This window comes from Microtus pennsylvanicus, chromosome 5 (assembly GCF_037038515.1).
Source record: "Microtus pennsylvanicus isolate mMicPen1 chromosome 5, mMicPen1.hap1, whole genome shotgun sequence".
NCBI lineage: Eukaryota > Metazoa > Chordata > Mammalia > Rodentia > Cricetidae > Microtus > Microtus pennsylvanicus.
In genome coordinates, this window is record NC_134583.1 from 104001617 (window position 1) to 104020617 (window position 19001).

The following is a 19001-nucleotide window of genomic DNA, read 5'->3' on the forward strand; positions in this document are numbered from 1 at the left end:
GATCCCTCTGAAGTTATTTATTGGTCATGGGGGTCCCAAGGCCCCCCAAACATCTCAAACTATTGCTATTGTTCTTGGTTGCCCACTGCAGTTAGATGGTAAAATCACAACACTGAAGACACAACGCATTTTGGTTGAAGAACATAGAGGAAATCAAACAAGAACTGACCTGGATATTATTTCTGTTAGATAGCCCTCATGACCCTAGAAGATGCTCTATAGATCATGTGGGGGAGAAAAGCCATCAGTGAACTTACTAGTGGTGTACTCTGCATCCTAAAATACTAACCCCCCCTACTGAAGCAATAGTGGCATGACTGTTCTAGGAATAACCAATAACTTTCAAGTTGGACCGAGATCTGCTCCACAGGATGGACTTCATGCCTGGTACTATAAACCTGATAAAAACCCATGGATGTGAAGGTCAAAGGCCCTAGGAGGGAGCCTACTATTGTTTTACTAAATAAGTATACTGTCAAACTGCCTTGTAAATATTTATGTTTATGCTCCTAAAGTAGTGTAGCTCTCAACTTTAGTCAGAGAAGCTTCTTTCTGCAGTGGGTAGTAGACAAGGCAGTCTCATAACTGGTCAAAAGTGCCGAGAATAAGAGACTAAACTGCCTACATATCAGTCCCCTCCCCCAAGGCTCAGAGAACATCAGTGAAGAGGGGTAGAAAAAAATTTAAGACCTTGAAGATGGGGAGGAATTCTGTTGAATGCTATCTTCTAGACCTGACAAAGTCACTGCAGTTGTAAACCATAGCAGCTGTGGTTACTAGCAAAAGCCCTGCACAAGAACAAGTCAGTCACCATTGCAGCATGAATGGGAGAAGAGCTGCCAGCTCTGGGGCTGCTGGGAAAGGGAGGTTAGCTTTCTTCTTTGTGACTGTGGCCACGCTTTGGTGGATGGCCCCACACTAATGAGTATGCAGGCAGAACTAACTGGACTCAGTGGTCAGAGGGTTGTTATAAAAAACAGAAGGTTGAGGAGGAAGGAGTAGAAGCAGAAGGCAAAATGGTGGTGGAAGGGAGACATATACCAAGGGATACAGGAGTAGTGAGGAGGTTGGATGTGATCAAGGTAAATTGAATACATGCATGAAATGTCAAAGGATAAATAAAATTGACAGTGAATCAAGATACTCAACTTTATAACTTTCAAATCAGTAAATGAAATTTGAAAGACCAACTTGAAGGAAGAAAGGAAAGAAGGAAGAAAGGAAGGAAGGATTAAAGAAGTAGGCAAAACTTATCAGTGAAGGATTTAATACTTATTGGCCCTAAATTGAATATCACACAACTTCTTAAAGGCCCATCTATAGGCTTCAAAACTTAAAATTATTTTTAAAAAATCTTGAAAGTGAAAAATATGTAAATATATGTACAAGTATTAGCCAAGAGATATTTTCTTCTGGTAATTGCATATGTAAAAGACAAAACTTAAAACAAACACTAGTTATAGGTACCATTACTCATTATTAAAAGAGCAACTCACCAATAATATTCATAAGAATCTAAATATTTAAGATATGCAAAGCAGAGAAAGGCAAGATTTTCAAAGATAAATGATAAATCTATAGTCACAGAAGGAGACTGTAAAACATCCTTCCACCCTTGGTTTCTTAATTCTAAATATACCCAAATCCTTCAACACCACACACAAAGACAGGTCAACAACAAAGAGAATTAAACTACACACTTAACCCTAAGTAGAGCATAATAAAGCATGGAAAATACTACTTGAAACAGACCAAATAAAAATGGAATTGCTCCTGAAAAACTCCATGCCAGCCAGCTCCAACTAAGTTGCTTATATGATATTTCAAGGAGATGAGGACCTGACCCATTTTATTTTTACAAGGAAAAAAAACTGAAGCAGGCAGTTCAGCTCCTTTGTTTCTGCTTTCTTCAGCATTCTCTATCAAAACAGCCTGACCCACTCAACTTACCAGAACACTCTATTTTATAGGACTAGGTATTTTCTGGTTCTAGAATTGTAAATAAAAACTGGACAGAACCTTTACATCTTGTTATAATTTAGACTTTGACTCTGTAAGTTTCAATTTGTGTGTAGATAGGTATTATCCATAGAGTGAGATCAAAGCCCACACTGGACCAGAGTGCTGGCAGGGTTTACAGAAGGACAGATGGTAACAAGTGCCTGTGGTTAGACAGAACACCATGGGCATCACCTCCAGAAAAATCATACTATCCTGATCGGTGAGTTACTGAGATCAGAGGATTTGAACCACAGTTCCAAGCAGGAAGAATCAGAAAGACAATTCTGGAAAGGCACTATTTCTGTAACAGAGAGAGGCAACTAAGAGAGTCAAGGGAATTGATAAACTAAACACCAGAAATTAAGGATCCTGGAACAATAACACATCATCAGCATCAGCACAGCATCAGTAACAGCATCAGTACAGCATCAGCATCAGCACAGCATCAGCACAGTATCAGCACCATCAGCATCAGCATCATCAGCATCAGCACAGCAGCAGCAGCAGCAGCAGCACAGCAGCAGCAGCAGCACAGCATCAGCATCAGCACAGCATCAGCACAGTATCAGCACCATCAGCATCAGCATCATCAGCATCAGCACAGCAGCAGCAGCAGCAGCAGCGCAGCAGCAGCAGCAGCAGCAGCAGCACAGCATCAGCACAGCAGCATCAGCATCATCAGCACAGCAGCAGCAGCAGCAGCAGCAGCAGCAGCAGCAGCAGCAGCAGCAGCAGGCCTCCCACTTCTCACCCTGTCACCAGAGCCAACTAGACACTGCTTCAGTGGTCTGACAGAAGATGGCACTCTTGAACTAAGATAATGAGCAAACGTCACACACTTCTCATTTCCCTCAGTAAGATCAACTGGATGGGATTACCTGTGATTGCCACCTGTCCAGGAAAATCCAACACAGTTCAAAGAAGCATAAGTAGGTAATATTACTATTAGAAAAACAGCAAGAATCAAAATTAAGCTCATGAAGATCCTTTCCTCCAGAAATACTCCCAACCACTGACTGAACCCTCCACCAACCTTTTGGTTTAAAGATGTACTGTAGAGCCTAGAAAATGGAACAAAAAAAATGAGTGTACCACAATGATTGAGTGGGAATGCAAGATTTTACTTCCCAAGGTTGAAAAGATTAAAAAATCCAAGACAATTCACTAAATGTAGCAAGCAAGTCCCAACAAGGTTGTCAGATACAAGATCATTATACGAAGAAGTTTACCCTTGTCCTAGTGAACAAAGAGTGGCAACGTGTAAGTGGAAAGCTCTCACAGCTGTAACAAATCCCCCAAATAGCCTAGAAGAATACTCATAACCAAAACTCTATACTACATATATGAAGGGAAACATATAAAATGCAGTTTGGGTATAGAATAATTCCTTATGTATAAATGAGATGAATCATTGATGACGATCATTAGTCCATCTAATTGTCATGAATCAAAACACATGGTATCTCATGGAAGTTGACAAAAAAATCTAATAGAAATAGAATTTCATAAAATGCCAAACAGAATGACGACAGTTTGGAAAAGAAGAATGAACTGGTTAAACTCACTCCACAAAGGTCCAAAGTAGTAGTATGACACTAATTAAGGCAATGCTGTTGCTTCAGGAGTTAGAAATAAACCCGCAGGATAGACTCCAGGGCTCAGAAATCAAGCCACTTAAGTATGGCTGTGCGGCTCTAAGAAAAAGGGCTTAATGACAAAATAGTGAACAAAGCAATGAGGCAACAATGAGCTAATCCTATGTTGCAAGTACTGCATGGGTATTATATGAGAGAGAAGTAGCTTCTAAGGGTTGGACAATTTGACATTTCATATAATATGTCTTTACTTCTATTGGCCAAACAATATCATACATAAAGCTATAAGGAAAGTTACAAAAGATGTTTTCATACATTTTACCAAGACAGAATACCCAAAATAAGAAATTTTAAATTCTTGGAAAACAGTGGTTAAAAAAAAAATCTCAAAGGAAAATTGACCAAGACTACACACAGGCAATCTGCAAAAGAAATTGGGAAGGATCATTGATGCTAGTCAATAAATTTATCCATAAATCCAGCAGTTGGTGAATGTAAAATGAAATAGCAGTGTCATGCTGTAGGAAGATAAGGTCTGCCAGGCCAAAAGGAGCCAACCTGGAGTCTGCCTGGAGCTGCCAAGGGGCTTGTCTGTGCCTAGCCAATAAGGAGCAACCAAGCAGTGTTTTCTGAGTGCCTAGCAATAGGCACTGTCAGAGATACTGATCGTGCCTAGCCAATGAGAGAAGAGCATGAGATGTCAGCTGTCAATTGTCACCCAGCCTGGGTGCTGGGAGGGTATAGAAGTCCCTGCCCCACGCCCCACCCCCTCTGCTCCCCCGCCCTTCCCCCCTTGTTAAATAAACGAGTCTGCCATCAGCCTTCTACCTGATTCCAGGTGTCTGTGTGGAAGACGTTAGAACCCAGCAACACCATACCATTTTATCTCCATTAGATTATTAGTTTAAAGCCTCTATAATGTTTATGAAGGTGTGAAAGAATGAGTAATTACATACTCCTGGTCCTTACCAGCACCCAGGAATCCAGTGACCCTGGGGTTATAGGTAGCTCTGTCCGGTCTAGAAGAGCTGGAAGACCTCATTGTTAGTATTCTGATCAGACTCAATGGCAGCCTACGGTGACTTGAAGTCATGTTGGGAATCACAGGGAGCAAACTGTGCCATGTGGGTGTGCCCTCCTTCTCCCTTTCCCAACTAGAGTTGATAGATCCAAAGACCCATGCTGATGCTATCAAGAATTTCCTTTGGGATTTCCCTTAATAGAAACTGACAGAAAAAGGCCAGTCACTCCTCTGTGACAGGAGCCATAGAATGTAATGTCTCTACCTCATAGATGAAGCCATCAGGAAGACAAAGCTGCAGGATTGGAGTCCTGACTGCAGGTTCCCCCACGCTCTTTCCAGTTGTACTATGGGGCCTTTAAACAAACTTAACTCTTTGCCTAAGATGACCTCCTGTCTCTGTCACCTACAAATGCAAGAGTCCCACTCCAGAGTGTGTGGCTATTAATCATTGTAATCATAGAGCCAATTCCCCTTGCTCTGAGTCCAAACACTCTGATCAAAAGCTGGCTTCCCATATGGTTTCCACAGAGGGTGGATGCTTTCATTAGGATATGCAAAAAAATAAAATAAAAGAGAAACTTTCATTTCTCTTTATAAATTAACTAGTTAGAATTCTCTCTCTCTCTCTCTCTCTCTCTGTGTGTGTGTGTGTGTGTGTGTGTGTGTGTTTGTGTGGAGAGAGAGAGAGAGAGACAGAGAGAGAGAGAGAGGAAGAGAGTTTATTGAGCTCAAGTCAGTCTCCATGAGTCAGATAAATGCTGATAAAAACGACCTTTCTGGAAATGTAAAACTGAGGAGCAGATGCTGGTGGATTCATGAAAACAATGCTGGGCTGTCAGGTTATCTGGAAGTTGGACAGCTGGCTTTCAGCCAGTACCTCCCACGATTCGGCACACATACCCTCACTGACCTTTAACAGGTGCAGAGAATAACTAAAGATATTTTCTGATGAGCAAGTCTGATATTTATCATTAGAGCCATGACATTCGTTAAAATATCTGCATGTGCATGAACACCAGGTGAAATGTGAATGGGTGATGGGCTGCTGGGCTCCAACCCACAGAGTTCTTCTAGCTTGCAAAAACCTTAACGTTTAATTTTGCTTCTTTCATATCTTGTCTGAGGCAAGGAGAGCTGTTATCTTTCCTCCTTTCCCAGAAGGTAGAACAAGGATACAATGCAATTACTGTATCTCATGGTGTCTTCTAAATATGAGTGTCTCAGAAATAAGTAATTTCAAATTAGTCTTTTCCCTGCAACAATAAAAGCACCTTTTTTTGGTTTGTTTTTTCAAGACAGAGTTTCCCTGTAGCTTTGGAGCCTGTCTTGGAACTAGCTCTTGTAGACCAGGCTGGTCTCGAACTCACAAAGATCCAGCTGCCTCTGCCTCCCAAGTGCTGGGATTAAAGGCGTGTGCCACCACCGCCCGGCTAGGAGCACCTATTATGAACACAAATCTAGCCACTGACAGTCTCCATGTTATGGGTGAGAGGTTAAGTGTTTGCACTCTGGGAAATTGTATCCCATCCTTAACCATCATTTTGCTTTTACATCTCATGTCAATTTAGACACAGTGGTACAGATCTATAATACCAGACTTGGGAGGTAGAGGCAGGAGGATCAGGGGGACAAGACCATCCTTGGCAGTATGACAACTTAGAGACTAGTCCGAGACACGAGGTACTAACTTCCGCTGGCAATCTATGTTGAACTATTTGAATGCCCTTGTCATTTCTTCCTGCATCTACCTTCTGATTAAGTCAGATGGAATTCAGTAGCTGCTCAACAGCTTCAGAATACAGGCAGATGTTTAGAAACTACTCCCTAAAAGGTTAATAAGTATGTGTCAGAGAGCAAAGATGAACTGCAGGACAATTGGAATTCACTGTTAACCCTGTTCCAAGGCCAGTACCGGCTAAAACTCCCTGTCATCTTTGTAAGCATCTTTCCCCTCCTCTCATAAACACAGTGATATGGCCCAAATTTCCTCCTCTCTGCTCTGCCCTTAAGTCATTCTGGAACATTCAGACAGTCCTTTAAACACTCTGCATCTTAACACCTCCCCTTTATATTTATTCCATAAATATTTATGAAATTGATAAGTGGATTCATTAATGGGGAAGCTGATTCCTTAGTCTTCTGCTTGAATTTCTTCCTCTACACAGTTAAGAGCAACCTCACCCAAATGACCTTGGGTGATTGTTAGGAAGGACGGAATGCAGACAACACGTGTGGAATTTCTAAAGGTCAAGGTATGGTTTGCAGAACGAAGCATGAAACACAGTGGGTTGATGATGCCGTCAACTGAAGCAGACAAAATCCAAACCAAATTCTACTGCTTTCTAGATCCCTTCCTGTTCTATAGAAAGTTACCACACCCCACTGAGCCCTATCAAGTGAGAATTGTTACAGCATCTAAAAATACTGTAATGATATTGTTATCTCATGACTCTTAAAAGAGAGTATTCAGCTATTAGGGTGGAGGATAGATGAAAGGAGAAGGACTGGGGAAAGAGGAACCAGCTTTGATATTGAGATTAGCAATTGGGGCTGTACCTGTCTGTTCTCCAGTCTCAGTCTCCTGGCTTCTGATGCTGCCTCAGCGAATGTTAGCAACTGGGGCTGGATCTCTTCTCTAGTCTCCTGGATCTATCTGTTCTGTCAATCTCCTGGCCTCTGATGTTGCCTCACTGAATTCCCTCATGCCCCCTGAATGCCTAAGCAGGAAGGTTAGGAAGCAACCCGAAACCACTTTATCCTCATAATTAACCAGCGATCCAGTAAATGTCAATTCTTTCCTGTTGCATCAAAAAGCCGCAACCTTTTCTCCTGCCACACTGTCATTGCCAAAGAGCAGGATTTTATTTTGACTTTGCTTGTTACAGTCAAGAGTCTCCTGATGGCAGCCTCAGTTGTCTACCAGTTTTGGCAAACCCAAACATCTGAGGTCTTCCCAGTGCTTGAAAACCTTTCCCATCACTGCCATGATCAAGCCCAAATTCTTCACACAGCTTTCAAGTCCTACTCACTCAATTGTCATGGATGCAGGCCCACCCCATGATGGGCCTTGCTCAGTCTACCTCTGCATGTCCTCTATCCTCTGCTGAAGAATGGCCTTTTCTCCCAACTGGTCTAACAGCTCAGGTATCTCTTCTAACTGGAAACATCTAAACTTCCCAGTTTGAGTCACATCGCTCCTTTGCATCTTGGGTTCACTCCCAGCATGCAACACCTTGCAGGTTGATCCATTCAATGCTATGCAAGCCAGCCCCCTCTCTCGTTTCTTCATCTAGAAGCCTAAAACAATACTGCTGACAAGTCTGTCGTGAGGTGTGGGATAAAGATTCTAGAGAGGCATTTCTTTAAGCTCTTCACGTTGTTCCTTTTAGAACAGCTTTGCCTTTGCAGCATGGGAACCACCCTGAGACTATAAAGATGAAAAGGAGTTCATCTCAGGTCCCTTAAGACATTGCTTAGCACCATCCCAGTTTTGGATTCCTTGACCTTAGGGTTCATGCCTGGTGGCCAAATGTATCCCTTAATTACTCAGGAACTACTAGTTAAGTCTTCTATTACTTCTAGTTGAGCGTCTGTCTTCCCAATGCACCAGGATGCGTTACTTTTCCTGCCTCAGATAGCAGACAAATGAGACTGTCTTTTGCATCTATATTACCAATGGCAAATTTTCCTGGTGCAAAGTAGACAGTCATCAAACATATATGCTGGAAGAATTACCTTGCTCCTAATAATTTTTGGAAGCTATTTGAAAGAATAAAGCATCTATGTTTTTTTGTTTGTTTTTTGAGGCAGGGTTTCTCTAGCTTTGGACCCTGTCCTGGAACTAGCTCTTGTAGACCAGGCTGGCCTGGAATTAACAGAGGTCCGCCTGCTTCTGCCTCCTGAGTTCTGGGATTAAAAACTTGCGCCACCACTGCCTGGCCTCATCTATGTTTTTAAAGTATTCATGTAAATGAAAAGTGCAGACTCAAAAGACAGCAGCAAAAATTTCTGTAATTCTAGAAAGTCCTTCTTTTCTTTAAACTTTAACTCTACCTTAAACATGTTACTATCCACTGAGACCAGCTAAAGACTTCAAGTGATTGTAAATACTTTGTAAATGACAACTGTAACTTACATGATGATGATTAGGCTCACCCAACATAGGCAGGACAAGTGGATATTCCAGTTAGAGTATCTTTTTGTCCCATTGATCTACAGCTTGGGTGTCATCTCTACCTGGAACTCAGGCATGGGATATATAGAAATGACAGACATGTGTAAATGCCCCCATTGTGACAATTTGAAAATCTTCACTACCCATCTTGGGCTTTGTTGGGGTTGTTGTTTTAATAACGATGGTTTGCCTTTCTGGTGTGTTGTGTAATGTGATGTTTGGACTTCCTCTAGCACAGTGAAATGAATGCAGTCAAACTCACAAAAGTATCTTCCCATGGTTGCCTTTCACTTTTGTGATGTGAACACTCATGATCTACCCTCAGGGAATTTCATACCTGCAATCCTAAAGTATTAACTACAACCGCTAACTGTTCAATGAATCTTAATTTTTTTCTCAGTTGCCTGTGCCTTTACCTGCTATTCATTAAGTTATCTTCAAGGCCAAAGTCAAGGAGTTTTTCTCCTGTGCTTTTTGTGGGGGGATTTTCAGAGTTTCCAGATTCTCTCACTAGATTTACTAGATTATGAGTCCCCAACATTCAGTCTACCTGCATCTCTACTCAGAAATGATAAAACTATAGCTATACTTTTAATATTGGGGAAGAAATAAACTACATAAACATGTTACCTAGAGATATGAAGATGATCTCAATTATCTATTTCTGTAGATTCAAAGCTAGTAGCGCACAATAGCCACTTTTATATGTTATCTCTGATCCTCAGTGGGGTGAATGGGCTCAGCTGGGGTTTCTGCTCTATGTGATATCTATCCAAGACAGCTCACACCTCCACGCTTGATAGTTATTCTTACTGAGTAAGAACTCTGCTGGAGATGTCGATAGAGTGTGTTGTCACCTCCGCGTGACTGCTCCATGCATCTTTAGTCTTACAGTAGAGAGCTGCTGCAGTTCAAGAATCAGAAAGCAGGGAAGTGGATGAGCCTGGAGCATTGCTGGGTCCTGGTCCATGCCCTTTTCCAGAGCTCACCAGCTGGGTATGTATTGAGCATCTCCGGTATGCCAGCTCTTATGGTAGGAGCCTCACAGCTGGATGTGGTGGTGCATACCTTCAATCCCAGCACTTGAATGACAGAGGCAGGCGAATCTCTGTGAGTTTGAGGCCAGTCTGGTCTACATAAGAAGTTTGAGGCCAGCCAGGGTTACTTTCTCCAAAATAAATAAATAAACAAATAAAGCCCAAAAAAAAAAAAGAATCAGAAAGCAGAAACTGCCAGTCTTCTTAAGGTCCGCAACAGAACGTTTGGAATCTCACTTCTGCAACATTCTCTTTCAGAGGAAGAGCTAACTCTAAGTCAAAACAGGAATTCTGGAGGCGCCCTGTTGCATATGCTAGTGTTCCCCTTTATTATTCGAGCTTAGGTTGGGCTCCCATAACTTGCAAATATGAGAGTAAAACTAATAAAAGCAAATGCTTCCAAATAGCTAACTATGCATCAGCACTGTTCCAATGGCCTTGTATATGTTAATTCGTTACCCTTCAGAGTGTTCTAAATTGATTTTATCATTTACATTCTCTATAGGGTGAAACATGTGCACAGGGACTAGAGTAATAGTCCGAAATCCCACAGCTGGTACTTAATAGCAAGCCAGGATTTGAGCTAAGACGTTTATATCTATATACTGAGCAAGTAAAGGCACCTGCCTCCTAATCTGACAACGTGAGTTCAATCCCCAGGATACACGTAATGGAAAGAGGAAACTGATTCCCCAAGGTTGTCACTAGATGTCCACAAACATTCCATGGCTTGTGAGCACACCCACCACACACATACACGCACACACACACACAATTAATTAATTAATTAACTTAATAAAATCTATTAGCACCAAAACTTATTGTCTGAGATGTTTTATTATTCAGCAGAATGATAGGAAAACTAGAATTTTGATATATAGTTTGTTGTACATCACTTTATTTTTGTAAACATGGAGATAATAATTGCTACATTTAGGCAGGGCAGGCCCTGAGCCCAGGGGCACGGTTTTCGTATGAGGATGTTTTATTTCAGGAATTGGCTGACATGGAGGACCAGAAGTCTACAACTTGCTCTCTGCAAGACACAGAACCAGAAAAGCCATTGACACAATTCAGATACAGGGAAGCTAATGGTATAACCCCATAAGCAGACATGTGAACTTGGGGTAGGGATGGAATATGAGTTCAGAATCCAAAGTCCTGAGAACAAGGAGCTCTGGTGTCCGAGAATGGGAGACCATGACATCCTAATAGATCTAGGAGAACAGATCTGGTCCTTCTGCTTTTGTTCTGTTGGGGTTTGTCCATGGACTGAGGACACACACTCAACATGGGTCAGAACAGCCTTACTCGATTTAATTCAAATGCTAATCTCTTTCATAGACATCCTCACCTGCATACACAGAAATGGTATTTTACTAACTCTCTGGGTATCCATGGGCCTAGTCAAATTAGCATATAAGTTGATCTTTGTGAGCACCAAGCTTCGAATCTTCAAATGAAAATTTTCAGTTTTAAACAAATGGGGATACTGATTATTCAGACATGCATAGACTCTAGCTTGACATTTTCCCCTGGGAGGCAGGGATCATGCTAACGTCCTTCTCAGCCTGGAGTATGTTTCTTGGTGCCGTTCTAGTTGGCTGAATTTGCTGAAATGAGTTCAGAGCCAGCGAACTGCTCTTTCTCTTCACCCTGCTCCTGTATATAGTGTACCCCTGCTTAGCTGATGGATGCTGCTGGCAGATTAGCGGGATGCTCTTCCTAATAGCAATATTTGGGTAGTGGCACAAGTCCTGGTCTGATCTGGAATTTGGGCTGTGTGCCTTGGCGAGGATTGTTTTAGCGCCTAGTAATACCATGTCCCATTGGCTATCATTGCATGGCAATGAACATAATTTGGTAACAAAATTTAGGTCAAAGCGTGCGATACCGTCTCCTGGCTCTCGAGGTTTGAGTTAACAGTTGACCAATGACTCATTCACTCTGCCCTTTGTTCCCCAATTTATCTTCTCCATCCAAGTCCATTACGGTAGCTTTTCAGGTTCCAGCAACAAAGTTGAGCTTCTTGGTTTTCCAGACCTGCTCAATGAGGCAATCAGGAATGATCAAGTTAGGCTTCCTTGATTACCTCTTGAGGTTGCCAGCCTGCCTGGTGGCTGCAGTAATCCTGCCTCTCTCTGCAGGTGTCAGGAAGAGGCAGAAGTTCTTTGATCCCTTTCTGCTGCTGGGCTGGCTTTGTCATAGCCATGACAAACAGGGAGCAGAAGAGAGATCCCACACTTTCCAGTACAGACCTGAAGAAGACTGGCAGTTTCTGCTTTCTGATTCTTAGACTCCAGCTGATCTACAGTGAAACTAAAGGTGCACAGAGCAGTCATGACAGCATACTGTACTGACATCTCCGGTTGAGTTCTTACACAAGAAGAGGAATAACTTCCAAGAGCGGAAGTGAGCCCGCTCGGATAGCATAGCGGTTCTGACATCACGTGGAACAGAAACCCCAGCTGAGCCCCTTCATGCCAACAAATGGTCAGAGATGACAAAGTGGCTGATTTGAAACAGGCTTTGCCCCCAAACTCCATTTACTTCACAGCATGTTCTCCAAATGTCCAAGTCTGGACCGGGTGACCAACACCTGGGCTAGTGGGGGGGGGAGTGAAATGGACAGAATGAGCCTGGCCGACGCATGGCCTAGCTGCATTACAATGAATGGAAGCAAGCCTAGACATGTTAAAGTGAACAGTTCTATAGTAGATGGAGACGAGAATGGAGTTCAGATCTATTTCCTTTCTATTCCGTGGTCTTTCCCCCACCCCCTTCTTGTCACAGTTTATTATTATTTACTCCACATCCTCACAGGGACTTTTTCTACAGTGTTTTCCTTCTTGAAATATGTTCAGCAACTAGATGGTTTTTCACCAAGAGACAAGTTGTCACAGTCAGTAGAAAAGAAAATAAATGCCTTGCCTAGGACTCGCAGAAGGGAAAAGACAAAGAGAACAAAAGCACTCTTGTGATTTATATGCCGTCCCTTTTGGCTCTGCAGAGTGTGGCAGGTTTTAGAAATGCCCGCTGCCCCATGAGAGGAGCGAACAGGGAGCAGTTAAACTCTGGCCTGAGCTTGCTGCTGCTACCGTGAAGAGACCACTTCACAGGCAGAGAGAGGAGCTCTCTGCCAACAGCGGACGCTTAACTGCCTCCGCTACCTTTTGGTCTCATTTAATTTGCCCATTTAGACACCTTTCCCCTTATAGCCATTAATTAGCACAGGAAAAGGATGTTACAGATCATTTGGTTCAACCCCTCCTGCTCCAGATGGAAGCGAGGGAGGATTATTAGCCAAGAGCAAGGTCACCTCGTCAGTGGTGGGCAGTCCCAGAAGTAGGTCCCAGGTTCCCTATTTGCCCAAATTGTACTCGCTCTAAGAAAGAATGATTATTAGTGTCAAAAGCTACCCAGTGACCAATACACTTTATTTTTTTTCATCTGCATTCTGGAAACAAGACACATTTATTATGAAATTTCAACAAATATGCACCAGTCACTACTACAGGAGGCAGTCAAATTGGATAACACTGGTAAGATGTAAGACTCAGAGCTGACCTTGTGCAAAGTCTTCCTTGGGTATTTCTCTACCCAGCACCAGATCCCCTGGACATGCTTCTCACTCCATAAAAAATAGGAAGGGAGAGAGGGAAGGAGGGAGGGGAGGGAGGGAGGGAGGGAGGGAGGAAGGGAGGGAGGGAGGGAGGAAGGGAGGCAGCCCTGATTTCTCCTATAGCCTCATTACAATACCACACACAGTTATGTGTATGTAGATACGTATCTGTATGTAAGCACACACATTCGGCTTCTGATAACTAAGACCTTCACATAAAATGAGTTCATATTAGATAATCAGATAATCAAGAATCCACTTACAAGTTAGTTTCCCATGCCTCATAAATAGTATAGTATATCTAAATTAAGTTAAACTTGTTTTAGAGGCTTGATAATGAAGTGGGAAGGCAAAGAAAAACTTAAATTAGTATCTTCAGTAAATACGTGCTTCTATTCTCTTCCCTATGTGTCTTAGGGAACTGTGCCTCCCGTCAGTCTCTTCTGTATACATGGAGTAAAAATATTAAGTATTATATATAAAGATGTGTCTCAGTTACCTAAAGTGAAAGATCATTGTAGCTTTCTAAGAGACCGTTGGAGTATCCTTGATTTTCAACACTCCTATCACCAACCATGGCCAATGCCTTGGGAAACTCACTGGTAAGAAAGAAAATGGCTGGATCTCAAGGGAAACACTAGCTAATTCAGCCTCCAAGTCTATAAATGTCATTTCAGGTTTATGTCTTTGATATAAATTTTAATCTCCATCTGCTTTCATGTATTACTTTCTTGTATTACTCGGGGTCCTCTAAAGAACAGAACTGACAGAATGAATATGTCTGTTAAAGGGGGAGTTATTAGTGTTCTACAGAATATGATCTGGGCATTTCACCAATGGCTGTGTCACACTGGAGAGGGCAGAATCAGGTAGTTGCTCAGTACCAGCGGCTGGATGTCCCGGTGGTCCCAATATGGAGTTGAAGGTCTGGAGGATTCCTGGAGAGAGGCTGGATTTTGCCCTACATTGGCGCCCCATAGAAACTGGTTCTCACCTCAATGCAGGGCAGCCACTAGCAAGAGATATTCACATTTTAGTATGGCTCTTCCTGCTTCAAATAATCTGATCAAGAAAATCTCTCACAGGAGTGTTCCTCAGTTTATTTTAGTTGACTTCAGATGCCATCAAATCGACAGATCAAGACTAGCCACCATATTTCTCTAGTACAATTTCCCTATAGCACGTGAAGAAGACATTACCCAATGGAGCCTCTTTTCATAGTTAAAATCAGTAGCATCAAGACCATGGCATGAAATATTGTAGTTGTCCTTATATTCAGTGTTTCACTGTGGTATCTGTTACCAATAAATAGTGTTCTCTTCATATTGGGGCAAAGTGATGTAGCAGCTGCTGCCTGAGTTATGAGAAAATGAAGTAGACGGACCAACACCATTATGGCATAAATGGTGCTATCTAGAAATTAAGGTAACAATGGACCCTAAATAGTAAGGCTATACCCACTTTCTAATTTTTTTCCTTAAGAGATAACATGAAGCTTAAATTTACATTATGAATACAGCTTTCCTTTTATAAGCCGAAGCACATTATTTTGGTCCATTGAGCAAACTCATTTTTATTCATTGCCTTTTAAAGTTGACATTTAGCTTCCACAGCTGTACAGCAGCAAACAGCGAAAGAAGTTTTAATATCCAAGAGAGTAGATTTCAGGCTACCACAGAATTCTACTGTGTGGCCTCCTGTAATTAATATACATTCGCTGAAAGGAAGAATTATATATGGACTTAGTTGAAGAGGGATGGAGTTGCCCATATGTTTATTTCCTTGCTCATACTCACAAATCAAATTACACAAGCAAGCAGTTCTTGCAATTCAAACTAGTAAGTGTTGATTTCTCGAAGACATCTTCAAAAGCTAAAATTGAAAACATTTGTATCTACATGCCTCGAATCTCTAAATCAGATAATATAGCAATGTGGCATTCCTCTTCCATCATAATTTGCTGTTGACCATTAGAAATAGACAGTTTGTTGATGACGTAACTATGCTACAGCTACAGCATATCAGGCTCTCCACATGCCAGAACCCATAGGGGATGGAGATGTGGTAGCCCAACCCATAGGGGATGGAGATGTGGTAGCCTTGCTCTTCAGAGCACGAAACTCAGTGGGGAAGATGGTGATCCAAACCGTTACACACAGAGATGAATGATGTTTAGACAAAAGAGGTGCACAGTGCTGTGGATATCCAAAAGGAGGGACCTAACCAGGTCATGGGAATGGGGGTACAGGGAAGATCTTCAGGAAAAGATGACCTTTCAGGAGAGACTGCATGACTTCAGAATTGGGCATGCACATTAATCCTGCTTCCTCGAAGACTCCATTAAAGCTTTACATATATTCTTAAATACATAAATATATGCATATATAAAAGTATGTATAAATATGGGTATATGCACACACATATATGTATACACACATATTACAACAATTAATGAAAAAAGAGGCCATGAATTTGAAAAAGAACAAGGAGACGTATATAGGAAGCTTTGGAGGGCAGAAGGGGAAGGGAGAAATAATGTAATTATAATCTCAAAAAATAAAAAAATACTTTTAAAAACTTTATTTTTAGAATATTTTAGAAGTTAGAGCCCACAAGAACACAGAAAGCAGAGAAAGGAGAAACAACCTTCAAGACCTCGAAAGAAGAGGAATGTGGCTTGGAAAAACTATCCTGGAATCAGCAAAAGAAGCTGAGAGGAAATATTTGCTTAGTGGTGAAATTTTAATTGCTGTTTCCCTCCCAAGTCTCCCACTGCCTAGCAACTGCCTCACCCTCCTTAGCGGGAGACTCACTGGTTATAAAGGGTAAAAAAAAGTCCTTGGTCAACAACACAAGCAAGAGATGCTCTAAGGTAGACTCGGTAATGATGTCCCAACATGATTGATTGCCCTGGTCTTCAACGACAAAGGCCTTTCACCCTCATCTGGAAGACTGGGGTCTGGAAGACTGGGAGCCTCTACTACGAATCTGGCAACGCTGCTGCTTTGAAAGAACTACCGGCATTGTCCCCTCTAGGGAAGCTCCAGGTCAGAAAGTCTTTGAGTCTTACCATTGATCAATTCTATAAATGTCAAAGACTGATTACCAGTCTAGAAACATGCCTTCAGGATAGACAGACAGCTCTATCTATCAAGTGAAAAACGGGAAAGAAAAAAACAAGCACCTTGGAGAAAGCAGAATATGTGCATGAGGAAACAATGAAAAATAGTTATGAATATTCTTGATGCAGAAGAAAAATATCCCATGGGTGTGAACTCTGGTAACAAAAGATAAATTCAAAAGAAAGGAAAGAAGATGCTATAAAACAAAACAAAGTAAGAGAGAGAGAAAAGGCCAAGAAAATCAGAGGACCCAGACAGGCAACTCAGTCTCCAAATAAAGGTTTTGCAGACTAGAACACAGAAAGGGAGAAATAAATCATGAAATGCTTCTGACTTCAAGCAAGTCTATAGAGGAAAGCATCCAGCAGATTGGACACGAGGCCCACATCGGTTACCATAGTGAGCCCTGTATGTCACCAGACACCCCGAATGCCGTGATTCGATCATGAGTACACTTCCACGTATTTATACATTACAAACATGGCATCTTCTTTAGAAAAATGATTGGGTCAGAATTTTGCAATGACAATTCTTGCTATCAGATAAATACATTTCTTTACCCATAAAAGTGTCCATGTCTTGCTTGCTGTATTGTCGATTTGCCTTGTTCACAGCTATGTTCTAGGACACTGCCACAAACACCCAGTTAGCAAATACTGAACCATCACAAGAGGTGGGAGGAAATGGGAGGCTAAATTCCTGCAAGCCTCCCGTGCTCCAATGTCCTTTGGTTTAGGTTTGCTCCCATATTGTTAGAGAGAGAGCCTACTGTCTAGCCCAGAAGGCCTCAAACACATTATCCTCCTGCCTCAGCCTTACCTCACAACTGCCAAGATCACAGGTGTGAATGAAGTATGAAGTACCCACAAGTCTCTGGTTACACTTGATCAACACACAACCTTACTTTGAGTGTCTTTGTTTAAAGACATCAAGGTTCAGGTACTGTTAATTTAACCACCAATTATTTTGTAACTCTTGCCCGAATGAAGCTTCCTTCATGTGGGGATTTCCATCCAGTCAAAGGCAAGCCATGGCTCTCTTGCACTTAAAAGCAAGAGACCTCTCCAGCTCTACATTTAGGCAGCAATTTTAATGAGACGGACAAATAGCATGGAAGTTAGCAAAGCACAACACGTAGCGATCTGTGAAAAGGACACGCGTTCGCAGTGGGAGAGCAGCAGCAGCAACACAGATCACCTTTTATTACCTCAGCTGGAAGTGCGTGCGCACGGGACTCAATTATGGGCTCTGGCCATGAACGGTTTCATCAGCTTCCTATGAATTGATCTTTTTTTTTCTTTTTTTGCAGTGTATGTTTGTTTGGTTTGTTTGGGAATAAGGTCTCACTATGTAAGTCAAGCTGGCCTGGGATCCGCAACACCCACACCACAGCATCCCACGTGCTGGCGATATAAGCATGGGCCATCCTGAGATCATTTCAAGTCTGCAGCTGGCTGTTAGAGAATAGGAGGATACACGGATAAGTGTAGTTTTATTTGTTGGTGATTATGATTGTTATGATTGTCATTTTTGTTAATTGTTACTATGCCTCTTTACGGACAAAAGTCTGTTGTTAGGAAAGTTCAAAAACGTAAAGGACATTTTGTTGACCTTGGAACACCCCTCACCCCAGTAGACAAGCTGTTGAAGCAACATTTTGTACAATCAGCAGCAGTTTAGGGACAACTTACGGATTTCTCTGATCTGGTGGGCATCCCGTAAAAACATCCCGAAAGCCCGTGGGAGGCAACTCCGGATCCCTGTAAGCAAGACAGAGTCTTTTAAGAAACACATCAGACTTCCACATTTGACCTTTTAAAACCATTCAGAACTAATTTGGAACTGATGACTTTTAGAAAAATTTTTAAAGTTTGTGATATTTACATACTTGGAAAACTAAAATAAACCAACAAGAGGTTTTAATATTTTTGTCATTACTTCGATTGTGTTTTCCAATAATTACAATATAAAGCAAAGATTATTCTACGTACTTCTCTGGAGGGGCCCTCTGCCTGGTGTAGGACAGCAGGTGTATCTACATATAGTTGCTATCCTCAAGGACTCACTCTGTCTCTTTCTGGAGAAATACACACGATGAAATACCTGCAATCTCTTGTAAATCAAACTTAACAATACCCAGACTGTAAGACCAGCAGAGCAACTAATCTCAGTCAATGGCAACTTACCTAATTCCAACTGGCAAGCAATATTTCTAGGTGTGTTTCATACCTTATTTCTCCTAAACTTCAGAACAACCCTCTGAAGTAAGCATTTAAATTACTTCCATTTGACATGTGTACAAACAAGATCCATAGATGCCAAATACCTTTTATAAGTAAATTGTAGAAGCAAGGTTCAATACCAAACAGTAAGAACCCTGAGCCAGAAAACGATATCAATAAAATGTTAGTTTTAGTTGAACCTTG

The 19001-nt window shown here is 41.8% G+C and overlaps 1 protein-coding gene across 1 annotated transcript in view; it reads right to left on the minus strand.

Annotated features, from left to right (window-relative positions):
• Positions 1 to 19001, minus strand: part of Cfap95 (cilia and flagella associated protein 95) — an 82338-nt gene that overhangs the window by 14560 nt on the left and 48777 nt on the right. The window contains exon 4 of the mRNA XM_075975050.1: positions 18267 to 18335. Coding sequence (XP_075831165.1) covers positions 18267 to 18335 — 69 coding nt within the window. The remainder of the gene's footprint in view (positions 1 to 18266; positions 18336 to 19001) is intronic.